Source organism: Podarcis pityusensis, assembly GCF_964106645.2.
Source record: "Podarcis pityusensis genome assembly, chromosome: 8".
NCBI classification, from domain to species: Eukaryota; Metazoa; Chordata; class Lepidosauria; order Squamata; family Lacertidae; genus Podarcis; species Podarcis pityusensis.
The window spans coordinates 62,582,057-62,601,043 of record NC_138033.1 but is presented as its reverse complement, the minus strand read 5'-3'; the positions used below and the strand labels follow the sequence as shown (position 1 = coordinate 62,601,043).

General features: G+C 44.7%; 1 protein-coding gene across 10 annotated transcripts in view; it reads left to right on the top strand.

The window, feature by feature from the left end:
* Positions 1-7,530: 7,530 nt before the first annotated feature.
* The window catches only part of ZNF362 (zinc finger protein 362), a 30,325-nt gene continuing 18,868 nt past the window's right edge, over positions 7,531-18,987 (top strand). For 2 of the 10 annotated variants that reach the window (XM_081017170.1, XM_081017177.1), the window contains exon 1: positions 13,727-16,027. In XM_081017170.1, the coding sequence (XP_080873296.1) occupies positions 15,831-16,027 (197 nt within the window). In that variant the 5' untranslated portion in view covers positions 13,727-15,830. Of the gene's footprint in view, positions 7,596-7,622; positions 7,893-8,118; positions 8,367-8,782; positions 9,426-9,448; positions 10,730-13,726; positions 16,028-18,987 lie in introns of those variants that run through there. The other 8 variants (XM_081017171.1, XM_081017172.1, XM_081017176.1 and 5 more) reach the window with 8 other exon arrangements.

The following is an 18,987-nucleotide window of genomic DNA, read 5'->3' as shown; positions in this document are numbered from 1 at the left end:
AGCAGGCTGCTGGATCTGTTGGGCCATTGGTCTGATCCAGCAGACTCTTGTGTTGTGCAAAGTTCCTGGAGACTCAGCCATCTGCAGCTTTCCAAACAGGTACATTTCCGTGGTAGGGAATAGAGGCAGCTTTTTCTCTACAAACGGAGATCTCTTTTTAGCTGCAGGGCCACAGTACCTCATAGAAAGCCACTAAGATCATCTCCACTGGGCTCCTGTTGTCCTCGAACTCTTTCCATAACCACTGGCCATTCTAAGAAACCAACTTTAAGAATTGGTGCCCCCGTTTGCTTCGCTTTTCCTCTGCTCCCCTCCTTCCTTCTTTCCTTTTCTGTTGTGTCCTTTAGACTGTGAGCAGGGACAGTCTTGTTTCTAATCTATTGTATGGGAACTTTTGGGGGTGGAGCTAAAGAGCAGATTTACCACACACAAAAAACCCTCTCCAAATGAATAAATAAATAAATTTGCCCTGCAGCTGAGTTGTATTTTGATGAGAAGGCAGGACAATTGTTGTTTGTCGGGTCTCTCTTGAAACCAAAGTGGGGTTGTGTGGGGGGGAGGGGAACACCCTCTTGAACAGAAGTGGAGAAACTTAGGGACACAGGCTGAATGCGGCCCTCCAGACTTCTCTAGCTGGCCCTCAGGACTCAGGCATTACACCAGGCTTCCTCAAACTCGGCCCTCCAGATATTTTGAGACTACAGTTCCCATCATCCCTGACCACTGGTCCTGTTAGCTAGGGATCATGGGAGTTGTAGGCCAAAAACATCTGGAAGGCAGGGTTTGAGGAAGCCTGTATTACACTTTGGAATTCCCTGCCTAGTGACATCAGCCAGGCCCCTCTGCGGTGTTCCTTTAGGCAAAGGGAAATGCAGAGCTCCCCCATCGTCACTGCCACCCTTGCAGCGTTGGGAGGGGCTTCAAACCAGCTGAATTTTCCTCCCAAACCTTCAGAAAGATGTGCACGTAGGGAACACACACAGAGAGAGGCACACCAGCCCACACAAAACAAAGATGTGATCTTACAAATCTACTTACAGACTAATATTCCCCAGATTTATTTTCTTATGCTTTGGCTCCCTCTTGTGGTTTTAAGGTACGCAGCATGTGTGTGCAGAATACAGCTGACTTGTTTGCCTATTATTATTCCACACCTTTCACAACCCTACACGCTGTCCCTATTTTGGGAGCCCTTGTCCCTGGCCGGTCATGGTCCTCGTTTGGGCCTTTTTGTCCATCCCTTGTTAGAATGCTCTCTGTGAGAGCTGGTCCCATACATCAAGGTTCAGCTGCCTCCCTAAACATTTACATCTCTAAAGAGGGTACATTGTTAAACTATGGAACTCACACCCACAGGACGCATCCGGTCAGCCACTGTGAGAACAGGAGGCTGGACTAGATGGGCCCCTGGCCTGATCCAGCAAGCTCTTCTGGTGGTCTTATGTTCACCCTGTCTCTCATGCGCAGGTGCCTATTTTCATGTGCAGGAATGAGAAATCCCCTTGCAATGTACTGTCCACTGCTTTGTACAACGCAGATTGCCATTGTGTCATTCTTTTATAGATATATAAATAGTAAAATAGTTTTTGTTTTTTTCATAATCGTTGCAAAGTGAACAAATGCATGTAAGATTGATGGGGGTTGGTCAAGGTTTTGAAAACGGTATAAGTGCAATATATTCTGAACAAAAGGCTAAACTAATTGTTAACAATGTGGTGACGGAGGAATTTAAGATAGAGAAAGGGACACGACAAGGTTGCCCAATTTCCCCATTGCTTTTTATATCGGTCCTAGAGGTACTTTTAAATATGATTAGAAGGGACCAATTGGTTAAGGGTATACAAGTCGGAGCTAAACAGTATAAATTGAAAGCATTTGCAGATGACTTAGTATTGACATTACAGGAGCCAGAATCTAGTACTAAAAGAGTTATAGGACTGATTCAAGAATTTGGTCAGGTTGCAGGATTTAAGTTGAATAAGTTAAAAACTAAGGTTTTAGAGAAAAAATTAACAGCAATTGAGAGAGAGAGGTTTCAGAAGGAGACAGGATTAACACTGGTTAAGAAAGTGAAATATTTGGGGGTTAACATGACTGCTAAAAATGTGAATTTATTTAAGGATAACTATGAAAAATGTTGGACTGAAGTGAAAAAAGGTTTAGAAATATGGTCAAATTTGAAGCTTTCACTGCTAGGCCGTATCGCTGCGATAAAGATGAATGTATTGCCAAGAATGTTGTTTTTGTTTCAAACACTGAAAATTGTGGACAAAATGGACTGTTTCAAGAAGTGGCAGAGAGACATTTCCAGATTTGTCTGGCAGGGCAAGAAGCCCAGAATAAAATTCAAAATACTAACGGATGCAAAAGAAAGAGGTGGATTTGCCCTGCCAGACCTTAAACTTTACTATGAATCAGCCGCATTTTGTTGGCTGAGAGAATGGCTGCTTCTTGAAAACACAGACATTTTGGACTTAGAAGGTTTTAACAATGTATTTGGGTGGCATGCATATTTGTGGTATGACAAGGTCAAAGCACATAAAGCATTTAAAAACCATATTGTCAGGAAAGCATTGTTTAATGTCTGGACAAGATATAAGGATCTACTTGAAAATAAAACTCCAAGATGGCTGTCACCGATGGAAGCGAAGGCTTTGAAAAAGCTCAATATGGAGGCCAAATGGCCGAAATATTGGGAAATTCTGGAACAAGAGGGAGATAAATTGAAATTGCAGAGCTTTGAAAAACTAAAAAATAAAGTGCGAGATTGGCTTCATTATTATCAGATAATGGAGGCATACAATCTGGACAAGAAAATTGGCTTCCAGGTGGAAAAATCAAAATTGGAAACAGAACTGTTAGATCCCAAAACTAAGAATTTGTCAAGAATGTATAACTTGCTGTTGAAATGGAATACTCAGGATGAAACAGTGAAATCTGTTATGATTAAATGGGCACAAGATGTTGGACATAACATTATGATGGCTGACTGGGAACAGTTATGGACCACAGGTATGAAGTTCACGGCATGTAATGCCTTAAGAGAGAATATTATGAAAATGATATACAGGTGGTACATGACACCAGTCAAGCTTGCAAAAATTTATCATTTGCCCGATAATAAATGTTGGAAATGTAAAGAAACTGAGGGCACATTCTTTCACCTTTGGTGGACATGCCCAAAGATTAAGGCTTTCTGGGAGATGATCTATAATGAAATGAAAAAGGTATTTAAATATACCTTCCTGAAGAAACCAGAGGCCTTTCTCCTGGGCATAGTCGGCCAATTGGTGCCAAAGAAGGATAGAACTTTTTTTATGTATGCCACAACAGCAGCAAGAATTCTTATTGCAAAGTACTGGAAGACACAAGATCTACCCACCCTGGAAGAATGGCAGATGAAGGTGATGGACTATATGGAACTGGCGGAAATGACTGGCAGAATCCGAGACCAGGGAGAAGAGTCGGTGGAAGAAGATTGGAAGAAATTTAAAGACTATCTACAGAAATACTGTAAAATTAATGAATGTTAGGATGATGTTGGAATGAAGCTAAGGGGTTTTTAGTAGTAATGCTACAAGGAGTATGTAAAAATGGACTGTTAACAGATGAGAATATACAATTATTATATATTAAGACAAAGGTCTAAGATAAAAACAAAGAGGGAAAGGATTTGCTGAATTAACTTACTGAACTGGAATACAAAAAAAGGGAGGTGTGAGGAGGTCAGGGAAACAAGTGAGTGAAAGATAAGATATGGAAAGATTGATTTGTTTTTAATTGTTTTTACTTTTTTGTATTTTTTGTATTTTGTATTTTCTTCTTCCTTTTTTTATTCTTTCTTATTATTACTATTGTAACTCTTTTTTATTTTTGAAACTTTAATAAATATCTTATAACAAAAACAAATGCATGTAAGATTGCTTCCCTAAGGCCCACCCCCTCCCTCCATGCGTTCAGATTACACGCATATAGAGTCAATAGTAATATAGTCTACATGTTGGGGTGTTAAATGGTTGGAGAAGATTGTTTTTCTCATCTGAATAGATGGTTTGAGAGGCTACCATGAGCTGCTGGTGGTTTCATGGTTGCATTGTCCTTTCTAGTGTATTGAACAAACACAGGCCATGTTTTCTCAAAAACATCTTTGACCTTTGTGGGTTAAAAAAAAAAGAAAAGAACTTTAAATTGCTTTGACAGTTTTCCATGAGGACTCATTCCAACTAAAACAGGTATCCAGTATTAAATTAGTAGCTCTTTTCCAATGCTGAGCTAGAACTTGCCCAGCTGCCTTTGAACGGCTGCTACCAGGTTATGGGACGATCACATACAGAGAGAGTCAATCCAAAATCCAAAGAACAGCTATCCTCCTGACTTTTGACTCGGCACAAGCCAGACTATTGCAGAGGGGAAATGAGGAACAAAGCACCCAGCTAAGTAGGAAAAAGCTTTCAGCAAAATGTTGGCACAAAGCTTTTCCAAAACCAAATGAAGGACAAAGGGAAGAGAAAACTGGCCACATCTGCATCGTTCATTTGAAACACTCTTATACCACTTTAACAGTCAAGGGGATTTATTGAGAGTTGTGGGGAAACCCTTATTCACCTCACAGAGCTAGAATTCCCACCCGGACACAATTTTTGGGGTGTCCTGGTTCTTACTTATTGAAATATGGCAACCCTAATTAAATTTCTCTGAGAATTGTAGCTCTCGGAGGGACATGAGATTTCTCCCAGCAACTCTCAGCACCCTTAACAAAACTACAGCTCCTAGAATTCTTTGAGGGAAGCCACAACTGGTTAAAATGCCATGGTGCTGCTATAAATATGTGATGTGGATGTGCCCCAAGGCATGATGAATTGCTGCAGTATATTTTCACCTCCTGACAATAACACTCCAGGGAGCCAGCCGGCCGGCTGGCCATGCCCATTTCCCGGATACCGTTCCGTCCTGCCTTCCGATTATTTTCCTTTTCCAGCTGACAGCTAGCACTCTATGGGTACTGAGAACGCCCAGTGCTCATTGGGCTGTTTGTGTGTGTGGATCATTCCCTCTTGTTTCTCAGGGAGGTCCATTTTAGCAGCAGCCCTATTGTTGCTTTATCACCTGAGGTTGCTGCTAGAGTGAGCTGAAGCTGTAATAAGCTGGAGACTACAGTGAGATAGACATTGTTTTCAAACTTGAATATGGGTTTCTCCATTATGGAGAATGAGCTGATTGGTACAAAGCCAATGATCTATCCAGCGAGGCTGCTGTCGCCTGCAACTGGTCTGACTCCGAGCCTAGGTGAGAGACAGGCGGAGAGATACCACCCATCCCCAGCCTGCTCCCTTCTTGTTCTTTTGGCAGAGGTCTCTGGGATGAGCTTGTAAAGCTTGTCTGGTCACTCTCTCTCACTCCCTGTCCTGGGATTAATTTATGGTGCATTACTGTAGTCATATGGAAATTTATCAGCACAAATAGAGTGCGTAATTACGGGCAGCACATCTGGCAGAGCAGAAGCACGTGCTGAGTGTCTCTGTCTCAACTGGGAGGGCAAAAAGGCTGAGTTTGCCCCAGAGAGGCTTCTGGGATGTGCTCTCTTCCACATCTGCGTGTGGGGCAAATGAAACAGCAGTCTTCCTCGGTGAGGTAGCAGCAGCAGCTAAGAACTGAAGTCCTGGGTTCAAAACTCAGCCCAGCTCCAAACTGATTAGGGAAGCCTCTTAAGGTAAGAACCAGGGTTAGTCAACTCTGGGGCTGATGTGAGCTGGAGCCCAATGACATCTGCAAGGCACCGCAATGACTACTCCTGCGCAAGACATTGATGTCTCGTTGACTACATGGGGATGATAATGCAGGGTTGCTGAGAAGGTAGAGCATGAATTTGGTGCCAGCTCAAGGTGGTGGCATTCTTTGAGCTCTCTTATTATTTGCTTGCTTATGTCCTGTCTTTCCTGTAAGGAGCTCAAGGAACTCAACAACCCTGTGCAGTAGGTTAGGCTGACAGGCAGTGATTGTCCCAGGGTCACCTGGTGAACTTCATTGCTGAGCAGGGATTTGAACCTCATCTCCTAGGTCCTAGTCCAACACTCTAACCACTGCACCACCACCTAATAATTAAATGGGCCAGTCCTCATCGGGTGTCCCCCACACCACCCAATTCCACATCTGGACCCAGAGAGGTGAGAGGATCCCACTCATAGAAGCCATTGACACTTGTTGCCATTTTGAAATGACCCATACAAAGCAGGAAGAGGTGAAATACATCTGGTGGAGATTGTATATAATCCCAGTTTGGTGTCCCCCAGGTCTTGGACTAAATCTCCTATCATCCTTGTCCATTGGCCATGCTGGCTGAGGCTGATGGGAGCTGGAGTTTTAACAAAAGGGCCTTGTTAGTGGTGGCTCCCTCTCTATGGATCGGTCTTCCCAACAAGGGCGTAGCGTGGGGGGGGGGGAAAGAGGGGCCGTATTATTTCCAAAATTAACAGTCTGGCAATTTTATTCTTAAGTCTCAGCTGACATCTGGTAGAATTTTTTTTAATTATTTGGGAAGGCTGGGTTGTTTTAAAATGTTCTTAAGTGTTTGTTATATGTTAATTTATATTTTGTATTTCTGGTTTGGTTTTTTTTTTTTTTTGGTAAGGCCAATTAAACATTCTACATTTTTAAAAAATGTGTTTGTGGGACAGGGGTTACTCAAAGGTGTGATTCCTGCATTTGCAGCGGGTTGGACTAGATGATCCCTGGGGACTCCTTTCAACTCTACAGTTCTGTGCTTCTGATTTTGCGGTGGTGCTTGCTCCCAGGGATTCCAGGGCCACGGGCCTTCCTGAATTAACCAGCACACCCTTTCTTTTATTTTCCCCCTGCGAGGGAGGTGCCTATCAATTTATATTGGAAATTCAAAGTTGCCTAAGGCAACTTTGGGGCTGGGGGTTGTGTTTGGAGGAGGGGGGGGGAGATGATCAGGAATCTGCTTTTTAAATAAAATAAAAATCAGTGGGTGGAGGGAACAGGCTCGTAAGCCAGCCCATCTCTTGTTCTGTGCCTAGCAAGCAATGTCTGGGCACATTCTGCAGCCAGCCAAACCCACAAGACACCCCCCCTCCGCCACCCACCAAACCCCCCTCTGCACCCCACCCCAATGTTTTCTTTTCCAAAACTCCCTCCCCCATTTCCCTCGCCTCTCCTGGATCTGCCTCTTTTGGAAACTCTCTCGCAAGAAGTGAATCTTTTCGCACACAACTACCAATGAAGGAAGAAAAAAAAGATTGCAGGAAAAAGGGAAAAAGAAAATAACACGATCAAAAAGAATAGGGAGGTTTTCTGTGTGTTTTTTTTAAAAAATGCTTCTTTAAAGAAAACTTGCTTTATTTTTGGAGGCGGAAGGAAGAAACCGTCGCAAGAGGAAAAACCCTTCTGCTGCTCGCTCGGACCTCATAGAAAGCAACCCTCCGGCTGGCTGGCTTGGGTTGTTGCAAAAACCAGAAGTGAACTCCTGGCCGACCCGGAAGATTTGAACTGAGCTTTATAAGCACTCGGCGGGGGGTGGGGAGGGAAGAAAAAAAAAACCCCGAGCTATAGAGACTGAACTTCCCAAGATCGCCCTGGTAGGGAGTGTTGTTCTTTTTTTTTTTTTTTTTTGAGGGGGGGGAGTGTTGAAAAAAAACCCTCCTTTTTGCCCCCCCTCCTGATAAGACTTGAGTGGCTCTATTATTACCCGTCTTTATCTCTAGATATCTATACTCTCGCCTCATGTCTATTTGCATTAAAAGCGCCCCACGTTTGCCAAAACCTCTGCAATCGAAGGTGTGTATTCTTCCGATTACTGTGTTCTGTTATTATGGAGGAAAGGGCAGAGAGGCGGACGCGCTCTCCCAGGCCAGCTCCAAGCAAGGATTGGCGAGGTTGGAGGGTGGTGGGGTTAAACTTGTGGAGTGGGGGGGGGGGAGAGAAGGGGCTAGATTGCAAATGTTGCAGCTCAGTAGCAACGCCGCATGCTTTTTTTCTCTCCTTCTTTGGCTTTCTGCAAAATGCATGTCAGTTTCAGGCTAAGATTGCAAAGGGGGGGGAGAATTGGGTGGGGGGAGAGGGTGCGTTTGCAAATTCGATGCGCGCATTTGCAGCAGGTCTGCACCGGAGATCGTGCGGGGGGGGGCACTGTCTTCCCGGTGTGTGTCCCCCCACTTTCCCCGGTCGTCTCCTCCTCCTCCTTATTCCGCGCCCCCCCCCCGACGTAACTAAAGGTTGGGCGGGTGGAGATGGAGGAGGAGGAGGAGGAGGAGGCGAGGAAGAGGAAGCGAAACGGGGGTGCCCATTTTCTTCCTTTGCAGACGGATCTCTGGCTTGGGTTGCAATTTGCAAGCGGAGCATGTGTATTGGTATAGGAAGTGTCTTTTTTTTTTTAAATAAATAAAAGCCGGGCTATTCAAAAGAGGGAAAGATTATTAAGAATAATACGTTAAAAAAATAAATAAAACAAAACACCCCTTTTGGTGCAAAAAGACCTCCGGCCAACAATGATTTAATGCAAATAAAGGCGAGGGCAAAAAGGAGCTTAATTTTTTTTTTCCTCCCGTTTTCCCCCCCTCCGACTTTCTAGTTTTGCGGCTGCCTGAATTTTTTTTTTCCTCCTCTCTTCTTCCCCTCTCGGAGTCCAGGCGAAGCTTCCGATTTCTCCCTTTTTTGCAGATCTGCAGAATATGGCGTCCCCGTTTCTGTTTTAAAAATAAGCGAGGCTGCCATTTTTGTTTCCCCTTTTGTCTGCAAATTTTAATAATAATAATAATAAAACTGTCTTGAGAGTGTTGGAGAGGCAGCTCAGGGGGGAACCGGGGGCACCTGAAAAGGGGTGTTTTGCTTTGTTCTGGGGTTTTATGCTTTTTGGGGAGGGGGGTTGGCGTTGTTGTAATCTTGCTTTGCTTTTGTGTGTGTGAGTCTGGGATGTTGCACTGTTGTTTTTGCTTCTTGCACTGTGAATTGCGTGTCGATTGCACTTTTATTTAAGGGGAGACGGGGGAGAAAGAAATGGCTGTTTGTTTATTTTTTTTTAGATCTGAAGTTAACTTATGCGAAAGTTGGCTATGAAAATATTGCATGAAAAAGGACACCCCCTCTCTCCCAAGTGACTCGGAGTTGTACAGTTTTCTTTCCTTTTCCCCCCTTTTGGGATATTTAAGGAGTGGGGGTTCGGTTGTAACTGAATTTGTTGGTTCTTTTTTTTCTACATGCCTTTTCTTTTAATGGGGTATTGTGCTCCCTTTCTTAAAACAGCTTTTGCAAATGCCACGTTTGCTGAGGAATAGTTTGGAAATTAGCTGTTAGAATTGGAATGTGGTATTTTCTCCTGGTGTGGAATCTGCAGCTTAAAAAAAAATGTTGGAGATCCTGTCTCTCTCTCCCCACCCCCCTACCCCACTTTTGCAGTTCGGTAGAGAAAGGTCTGTACAGTTTCAGAGAAACATAAGCTTTTATATGTGTGTGCGTATATTTATATTTCATGTTTCCATGTGCATTTGTCTCCCCGTATATGTGGTGTTTGGTCTAGACTTAAATTTTAAGATGTTTGGTGGCCGAATCTTGTGTGAGCTCATTTGCCATTGGACTTAAAAAAGAAGAAGCAATGTGTCCTAAGACAAGCATGGATTTATTTTTGGACGGTAGTGGGGAGGTGGCGACAGTGGTTGGGAAATGTGCTGGTTTTAAAAATTTTATTTATTGCTCCTCCAGTGGAATGGTGCACTGTGCATGGGTCTGTGAGGCATAACTCCACGTCCTTTTGTTCAGTTATAATTTTTGCAGTTTGCCTTTTGGAGACTTTCTGCCCAAAATACCACAATTTGACCCACCCACCCCCCAAATGCCGGCTTGGGTTAGATTGGATTGGGTGGCTGTTCTTGAAGCGGGCCGGCAGAGAGGCCTTAGAAGAGGTGGACACAAGTTTTTGGGCCATCCTGGGGCTGAGCTGGGCTGGACATTGCTGAGAGAGGGGTTCAGACAGCCCTGGTGTGTGCATGTAGTTGATCCATTTGGCATCTTAAGACATTGGTTGCTTTTGTCGGTGGCAGAGAATAGGAACTTAGAAGGTCAGGTAAGACTCAGTGATAGAGATGATGTGGTTTTGGCTCTTCCTCAAGCAAGGCCGACTAATGTTGGTGTATGAGTTTGCAAGCTTTCGGATCATACAGAGCTCTTCTCAATAATACCGGACTCCTTACCCCAAGAGGAATTGGCTTGGTATTTCCTGTTCTGTGTTAATTTGGCTGATCATTCATGTTACTGTTGTGTTTTGGGGAAGGGGGCTCCATCTCTGAGAACTGGGCCCTCCTTCATGTTTAGGAGCTGTGGTTTCAGACCACGTATTCATGAACAAATACAGACCTGATGCTTAAAGTTATGTGATTATGGGGAGAAGCCAAAAGAATACCCCAGTAATTCCCAAAGTGTCTACTGCAGGAGAACCGGTAATGTGCTGCTAAGAATGAGAATCTCCAGGGAGGAGGTTGCTCGTTGTGTCTCTGCATTATTTACAACTCAGGCCTTGCTTCCTGGGGATGGGCAACTCTACAAAGTCTCATAATTTGGTGTGAGGGGATCATTCCCAGTGTAGACTGGAAACCAAAATCACCAACACTCTAAAGGAGGCTGGCTGTTGCATCTCTGCATTGGTAACCACCTCAGGCTTCCAGTGAGGAGTCGCATCCCAAACAGTGACTCATGCAGAAGCACAGAAGTAGATTCCTGGGTTCGTAGTTCTTAGAAAAACTGGTTTTGGGGTGCGGGAAGAATGAGGGCCTTATGTATCAAACAATGCGTTCGTGAACAAATTGGGCCTAATCCTGGTCGTGGATATATTTGTAGGGAAATGAATGAAGGACCTGATGTTCAGTGCAACGCTTAATTTTTCCACCATTTACCGGTATAACACTGGTAGAAAAGCCAAGAAATGTTTGGTTTGCATGCTGTGTGCTTGCTGTTATTTCTCTTGTTCCCAACTTGACCCAGATGGGCTCCCTCATGGAGAACCTCCACACCCCACCCATCCTCTTTTCCCTCACAAAAATGGTCCATGGGGCCAAACACACCCCCTCCCCTCCACAGAGTGACCAGCAACCAAGGCTTCGGTGGAGCCTTTTGTCTTGCCTCTTGCTGGAAGATTCTGTGGGAAAGGGCACTTGGTTCCCCTCCTCCAGCAGAGAGGCCTTGGCAAAGCAACTTATTTTGAGGGAAATGCTTCTTGTGCGTTCCCCTTCCTGGTGGGAGATGCTTAGGACGGTTTATGGTGTGAACTAAAACCGCCAGTCAATGAGGGCAAATGGAGTAAACGGCAGCGCATTGCCACGCCGAATACGGCCATTAAACCGAACTCGCGGGAGACAGGCTTGTGGGAAAGGGCAACTGAGTTGCGCATGAGAGCAAGAGGTTCTTGCTCCCAGTTGAGGAAACAGCTCCAGCATCATTCTTGTACAGGACGGTTGTTGTTGACCGAGCGCATGTGGGCCAGCCGGAGACGTTTGTTCCTTTCATTTAAACATAAGAACATGAGGAGAGCTCCAGTGGATCAGGCCAGTGGCCCATCTAGTCCAACATCCACTTCAAACAGTGGCCACTCGGGTGCAGAAACCCACAAGCAGGTCCCATGCACAAGTGCACTCTCCCCTCCTGTGGCTTCCAGCAACTGGTAGTCAGAAGCATTACTGCCTCCAGCCATGAAGATAGCTGTTGTGGCTAGCAGCCATTTCACCCTCTGGAGGAGGGGTGGTGGTCATGGTTTAGGGCCCTTCGCCCACATCTTGGCTGACCAGAACCTCATTGGGGATCTTGGTTGGGGGGGGAGCAACCAGTGTTCGAAATTAGCCAGGTGCGTTTTGCCTCAGGCGCAGGTCCACTTGCGACCATGTAGAGCTCTTCGGGGGGGGGCAGGTTGGTGACTGAGGAAAGCAAAAGGTCACTTAGAGAAGGATCTGGAATGTTTTCCTTGAAGCTTGGATTTGTTTTACTCTGCATTGTTTGATTTGAAGGTGTTTTTGAGAGCTGTTCATTAAAATATAAAGCGATATAGAAATGAAATTAATAATAATAATTATAACAACAACCGCAAACATCAATGGAGAAAAATGGTGCCTGGACATTCTGTTGTGATGACCGTAACCTAGGTTTAAGGTCCATTTTGGCAATTAGATACTATATCTTGAGTTTCTAAAGCTGCATGTGACAGTTGCATGGTTCCCTTGCTGCTCATACAAGGTGGATCAGCGCATGATCTCCCTCTGATCATATATTTAGTGGAGCAGGAATAGTGGGAAGAACTTAGCTCTGGGCTTTTTCCCCCTCAAAGCTCTGGTGTCTGATGGAGTGCCAGATGAACCCTCCTGGTTTTGGCAGATAGCTGAGATGATAATGAGGCTTTCAAGTTTTACTACCAATTAGTATAGACCAGTCTGTGCCAGCCTTTGAAAAATCTGGGGCCACAGTGCCTGTCATCCCTGACCATTTGGCCATGCTGGCTGGTGGTGGCAAGAGTTCAACAATATATGGTGGGCAGCAGATTGGAGGAGGCTGGTGTAGAGTGGGTAGAAGAATAAGGAAAATAATGGAGGAGATACTCAAAAGGTAGAGCATCTGCTTTTTATGCAGAAGCTCCTGGGTTCAGTCCCCAAATGGCGTCCCTAAGTTGGGCTGTGATTGTCGCCTGCCTCAAATCCTGGAGAGCGACTGGAAATTGGTGTAGACACTAAGCCAAGTGAACCAGTTGTCTGGCTCCGTATATACGCCGGTTCCCGTGCTCCTAATTCATGGTCGCAGTTTAAATGGCAAGACCTTGGGAGATGGTTTGCATTTCTGTTTAGACGTTAAAGAGCGCATATTTAGCCTGGAGAAGACCGACAGGTGATATGATGGTCATCTTCAAATCTCTGAAGGGCTGTCACATCGAAAATGGAGCAGTATTGTTTTCTGCTGCTCCAGAGGGTGGGAACCAAACCAGTGGATTCAAATGACGAGAAAGGAGAATCTGTCTAAACATGAGGAAGAACTTTCTGGTGTGTTCAACAGCAGAACAGACTCCCTCGGAAAGTGGTGGACTCATTTGAAGTTCTTAAGCCAAAGTTGGGTGACCTTCAGTCAGGGATTCTTCAGCTGTGATTCCTGCATTGTAGGGGGTTGGCCTAGATGACCCTTGTGGTTCCTTCCAGCGATGTAGTTCCAACTTCCGGTGGCTTGTGCTCAAATGTGTCCTCCTACAAGTTAGAGCAACGTGGTCAGAAGTGAGCTCCTCTGAGTTCACAGAAGTTTCTCGGGTAACTGTGTAGCATTGCAGTTGTGCTGCCTGGCTGATCAAGGTTGTGATCCCAGGTCCGCGTTTGTTTGCCCGCCTTGCTGAAGCCAAATTCCAACAGGCTCACCTGTCGCCCATCTAATATTCTATGTCGCAGATCCACACAGCCTTCTGCCTTGATACACTCTCCTTGGAAGCGTAACTATGAGCTGGTTTCAAAACGAACCACTTTGTTGCTTTTTGTGAAGTTTGAAGCTTGAGCCCCACTCCCAGTATATAGAGATAATATTGTGATGATGATGCTTAGAAGGGTTTGCAGCATACTGGAGTTTTAGGTACATGAATGCCCTGTAAGGCTGGCTGGTATTATCCTCTCTGTATTGCGGTTGGGGCTGAGGCTTAGATGTTGGTTTGCTGTAGGCTGCCTCTTCTGTGGCTCACTGGCCATTGCTGGCTGGGACTGATTCAAAAGCAGCTAATTCTCAGTTGTAGAATTAAGGAGCAGGATTGGGAGCAGTTAAGAAGCTTAAGGACAACCTCTTTCCATATGAACCAAACCAGGTCTTGAACCCTCTTTCGTGTGGCTCTTCCATGGGAGATCGGGGGAGTGGCAACACGAGAAGGGGCCTTTTCAGTGGTGGCTCCTCATTTGAGGAATACTCTCCCTGGGGAGGCTCTTGTTACATATCTTTAGGCATCAGGCAAAAACTTTCCTCTTTAGCCAGGCCTTCGGTCTTCTCTGGCCTTTTAGAGTGTGGGAGAATGTTTTTAAATGTATTTTTAATGTATTAGTTTAATTAATTGGTTTGTTTGTTTGTTTTGGTTTTAATGTATCTGTGGGGTTTTGTTTGTTTATTTGGTTGGAAGTTGCTTTGAGTTGCCTTTGGCAACTCAATAAATAAATAATCAACTCAATTCAATTAATAATAAACAAACAGTAAATTAATAAACAATAAACAAAACAATAAATGAATAACAATAATTGCAGGGTCATATTTCCAGCTCAAACGTTTAGTTAGCTGCAAGTTATTCTGGCATAAATCATACAGACCAGGGAAGAATAGTTAAATGTTGCTAGTCTCTAGTATTTGATATTCAGCTACTCAATTTTTTTTTTAGAAAAACCTCAAAGCAGTTAACAGAAAAGATGAAAGAATAAAATTATTACTTTAAAAAAAAACTGATAGCAATAATTGAAGATATTCAAAAAGTTGAAATAACAAGACTAAAAGCAGATTTAAGACTCGCATCAATTTTCTCAACATCTGAGTTAAGCACCCATCTCCCACTCAGTAAATCTTGCCACCCGTGCATTAAAATTTGGGGGGGATATAAGTTTGGGAACCCTGTTGTTTCCCTGCTAATGGGTAGTTTCTCTTAAAATGTTGGGTTTGGGGCTACAAGTGGCCCACTGTGCAGTTTCTGGTAGGCTCTGAGGCCTTCCTGGAATTTTCCTGGCACGTGCTGAAGAGGCAAGCTGTTTTTCAGGGTTCGTTTCAAGACTTGGAATGAAAAGAAACTGGGCTCTTCAGCGCTTCATGTGGCAAAGTGACATTTAAATTGGAAGGATGAAGAAATAGATGGGGTGACATGAGGATATTTGGGGTGCCATATAGTAGGAAGGAAAAAAGAGGGGGCCTTTCACATCTCGTCTATAATGACCATAAGTCATTGTTCAAGCAAACCAAATATTTTTAGGACCCATCTTAGTTTTATGGTTGCAAGTTATTTTGTGGTTGTGGTTTAACAATCAGTTCTTCCCAGGAAACTCCAGGAATTGTTCAAAGTGGGATCCTCATGCTTTAAAGGAATGGTGTGGATGTGACCTAAAGTTCCCCGATTGCAGTGGGCCTACTCTGAGTTATGGCATCACCCAAAGTGCTTTGTACCCAGAGCAGATTGAGTTTATTTAGACACCTGGCAGAAAAATCCCAGAAATCCTGTCTCTGGCAGCAATTAATTAATCAAAGGGCTAACTACTTGACATCCCAGCCAATTTGCCTGAGGCGGCCACCTCAGCAGCCTGACACAGAGGTGGAGAGCCTGTGAGGGCTTCTCCCAGATGTGGTAGGCCTCCAGCTGCCATCAGCCCCAGAAAGCAGGACCAACTGCTGGAGGTGATGGGAGCTGGAGTGCTTCCGGTTCCTCATCTTTGGCCTAGGGTGAGTTAACAGACGGAGTGGTTGCTTGGCAACCAATTGATGGGCTTCCCTATCAAGCCCAAGTCACTGGAAGGGTTCAGGAGAGAGCACAGGAAGTCTCTAGGAAACAGCTCACAGGCTGCCTTTTGGTATTCCCTGCGAACATACATTTTGCCACCTAGTGCCTCAGCAGCTATTTTTACGCCAGGCTCGCCCACCTGTTCCTCAGCAGGGTAAACTGAGGTGGTTTGTGGGCCTTTCAGAGTAATGCTGCCTAATTCTGGTGGATCAGATAGACTGCTCCTGCTGGAAGCTTACAGTCACCATGGAAAGTAGCCATTGACAGCTTCCCCCCCCCCTTAATTTCTCCAAAACCTACCTCCACTCCTTTGAAGCCACCTAAATTGGTGACACAGCTCAGGCAGCAAATGCCATTGTTTAACTACTTGATCCATTTGCTGGGAACTGCAAGGTTGGACTTTTGCAATGCTGTCTGCTTGGCTCGGAAGCTGCAGCCAGGGCAAAAATCAGCAGATAGGTTGTTAAGCAGGTCGGCTTGCCAGGGACGTGTCACACCAGTTCTAAAGGAGTTCCACCTGGCTGCCAATATGCCACCAAACTCAAGGTGTGTGTGCTAAAATTTAAAGCCCAGCGCAGCTTAGAATGCGGATGCTTGCTTTATTTATTTGCATTTATTTATTTTTTAATATATGTTCCTTCTCTGGGGGAAGACCGCCTGAAGCATCGCATCACAATAAAGACAAGTAAAAAGAAAAATTAGCATGACTGAAACCAGGAAGGAAACCTAAGAATAAAACAGAAGGAAAATAAGAACAGACTCAGAACACAAATAGCACCACCATATTCCAGCCTCCAACCAGTCAGTGGGACAGAATATTATTCAGAGGAAAGCCAATGAAGGAATTTCTGTAAAGCTTGGAGAGTAGCGTCCCATTACATCTCTACTGGGAGGGAGTTACAAAGGTGCAGCCTCAGATGCGGTGGAAGCTGTGTGTGGCCTCCCTGGGAAGCCGGTTCCGCAGCTGTGGTGCCACCACCAAGAGAGCTCTGCTTGAACCCCACCTGGTTTTAAATCATGCAAAGCGGGGACACCAGCAGATCTCAAATAATAGGAAGATGCTGATGGATAGAGACATTACTACAGGCAGGTTGGATCTGTGCCAACATCTGGAACTGGAGGCAGCTGTGCAGTTTGAGACCTTAAAAATTACTCTCCCACTTGCCCAGACCTATCTATCTCAGTGATTTGTAGCTAGAAGGAAAAGACCTGCTAGCTGGTTTAACATTCCAGATGTTGTATTAGATTCTAGGGGGCTCCTTGTGGACTAGGATGATATGATGCTGGTAAAGTAAAGCTTTGCTTCTGCTGGAAAAGAGGGAAAACCTTTCTATCCTTAGAAGGAATTTGTTTTGCAGGGTTTACGATTCGGCAGTTTCCATAACCTTGACAAACTTCATTGAATTGGTGAAAATAGATTCATGCAACTTTGGATCTCGAATGGTAGATTTTCTTGTGTTTGCATTATGCTCATTCTCTCTTTGAGTTGTATATTCAATATAATTTTAAGAAGAAAGGAAAGGAGATAGTAGAAAACAGTTTTTGTAAGTTTCCTCTGCATGGAGCCGATTTTTACCAGGCCAGTGGCTATTTGCATGCCTGATGCAGTGCAAATGATCCAGAAGCAGAGTCCAGAATCCGGGCTTCACTTGCTCAGGACTGTAGCCCTGTGTGTGTTTATTCTCCTCTTTGAATGTTCAGGGTTCGTTTTCATTAGTAACAACCCTGCTAGCCATAAAGGCTAAGCTATGCATTCACAGTCGGAGGCAGCGTGCCTCTGTATACTGTACCAGTTTCTAGAAACCACAGATGGACAGAGTGCTGTTTCACTCATGTCCAGCTTCCCAAAGGGCCATCTGTAAGAACAGGATGCTGGACTAGATGGGCCATTGGCCTGATTGAGCAGGTTTACGGAATACAGGAGGGGAGAGCGCTCTTGTGCTTGGGTGCAACTGCAGCACCTGTTTGTTGCAGAAAAATTTCTGACATGTTTTGAGGATGCACATTCTCTGTTGCGCTGGCTTTGGCATTATCCAAACTTATGAAGAGCCTCCTGGATCAGGCCAATCCCTATCCACTCTCTCCATGCCACGTTTAATTTTATAAATGTGTATTATTATTATTATTATTATTATTATTATTATTATTATTATTTTATTCCCCACCCATCTGACTGGGTTTCCCCAGCCACTCTGGGCAGCTTCCAACAGAACACTAAAATACAATGTCGTGCTGCCTCTCACTTGCCTTTTCTGTAACCTAAAAAGTCCCACGTGCTGCATAATTTCTTCAGGGGGGAGTCGCTCCATCTCTCTTTGATGCTTTTGGTTACCCTATTCTGACATTGTATGGGGGTGCCTCTGAGACCCCATTGGCAGCCTGATGAATACACATAATATAGCACGCTGGAACGTGGGAGAGCCAGTGATAGTCCTACTCAGAGTAGACACGCTGAAATGAATGGACATTCCTGCCCTAGGTTCATTGATTTCAGTGGGTGTATTCTAAGTAGGATTTGGTTGGATACAGTCCAGGGCTGCCATCCACAGCTAAGTTTGGCAGCATTTGTAGTTCCAGGCCAAGGCTCAATCTCTAGAGATTGGCTCCCTTTTACAAGAGAGGTGACAGGAGAGCTTAATTTGTTACTTAATCCTTTTAGAAGCACCACCCCCACACACACAGCATTTCCTCTCCAGTTGCTCTCCAATCTTGTACTTAGTCTTTTAAATTTTTGAGCAATAATTTTTTTCTGATGCCCTGCCATTCCAGGTGCCGGCTCCAAGTTTTATTTACCGTATTTTTTGCTCTATAAGACGCACCAGACCACAAGACGCACCTAGTTTTGGGAGGAGGAAAACAAGAAAAAAATATTCTGCATCTGAGAAGCCAGAACAGCAAGAGGGATCGCTGCGCAGCGAAAGCAGCAATCCCTCTTGCTGTTCTGGCTTCTGGGATAGCTGCGCTGCCTGCATTCGCTCCATAAGACGCACACACATTTCCCCTTACTTTTTAGGAGGGAAAAAGTGAGTCTTATAGAGCAAAAAATACAGTATATATTGCGTTTATATCACCCCCTTTCTCAAAGCAGCTTGAAGTGGCATACCCAGTTCTCCCTCCCCCACAAAAAAACTTCTTTGTCTTTATCACAACAACCCTGTGAGGTAACTTGGGCTGAGATACAGTGACAGTTGAGCTTCATGGCTGAGTGGGGGAATTTGAACCCTCCTCTGTCCCAGGTCTTAGTCCATCACTCAGACCTCTAACCACTACACACATTGCCTCTCTAATTGGCACGACCCAACACTGTGTGCTCCTTCGCCATTCATTTTTTCTTCATCAGTTCTATATGCACAAGCACTATTTTGAATCAAGTCTTTTCCTGCAGTCAAAACACCTCAGTTACAAAACCAGAGAAAGGTGGTGCAAATAGCCCGTACTGAGTGGTCCCAACTGGCATTTCCCTCCACGATTTGCTGCTCCCCAGGGCTTGAGAGGTAGACTGACTC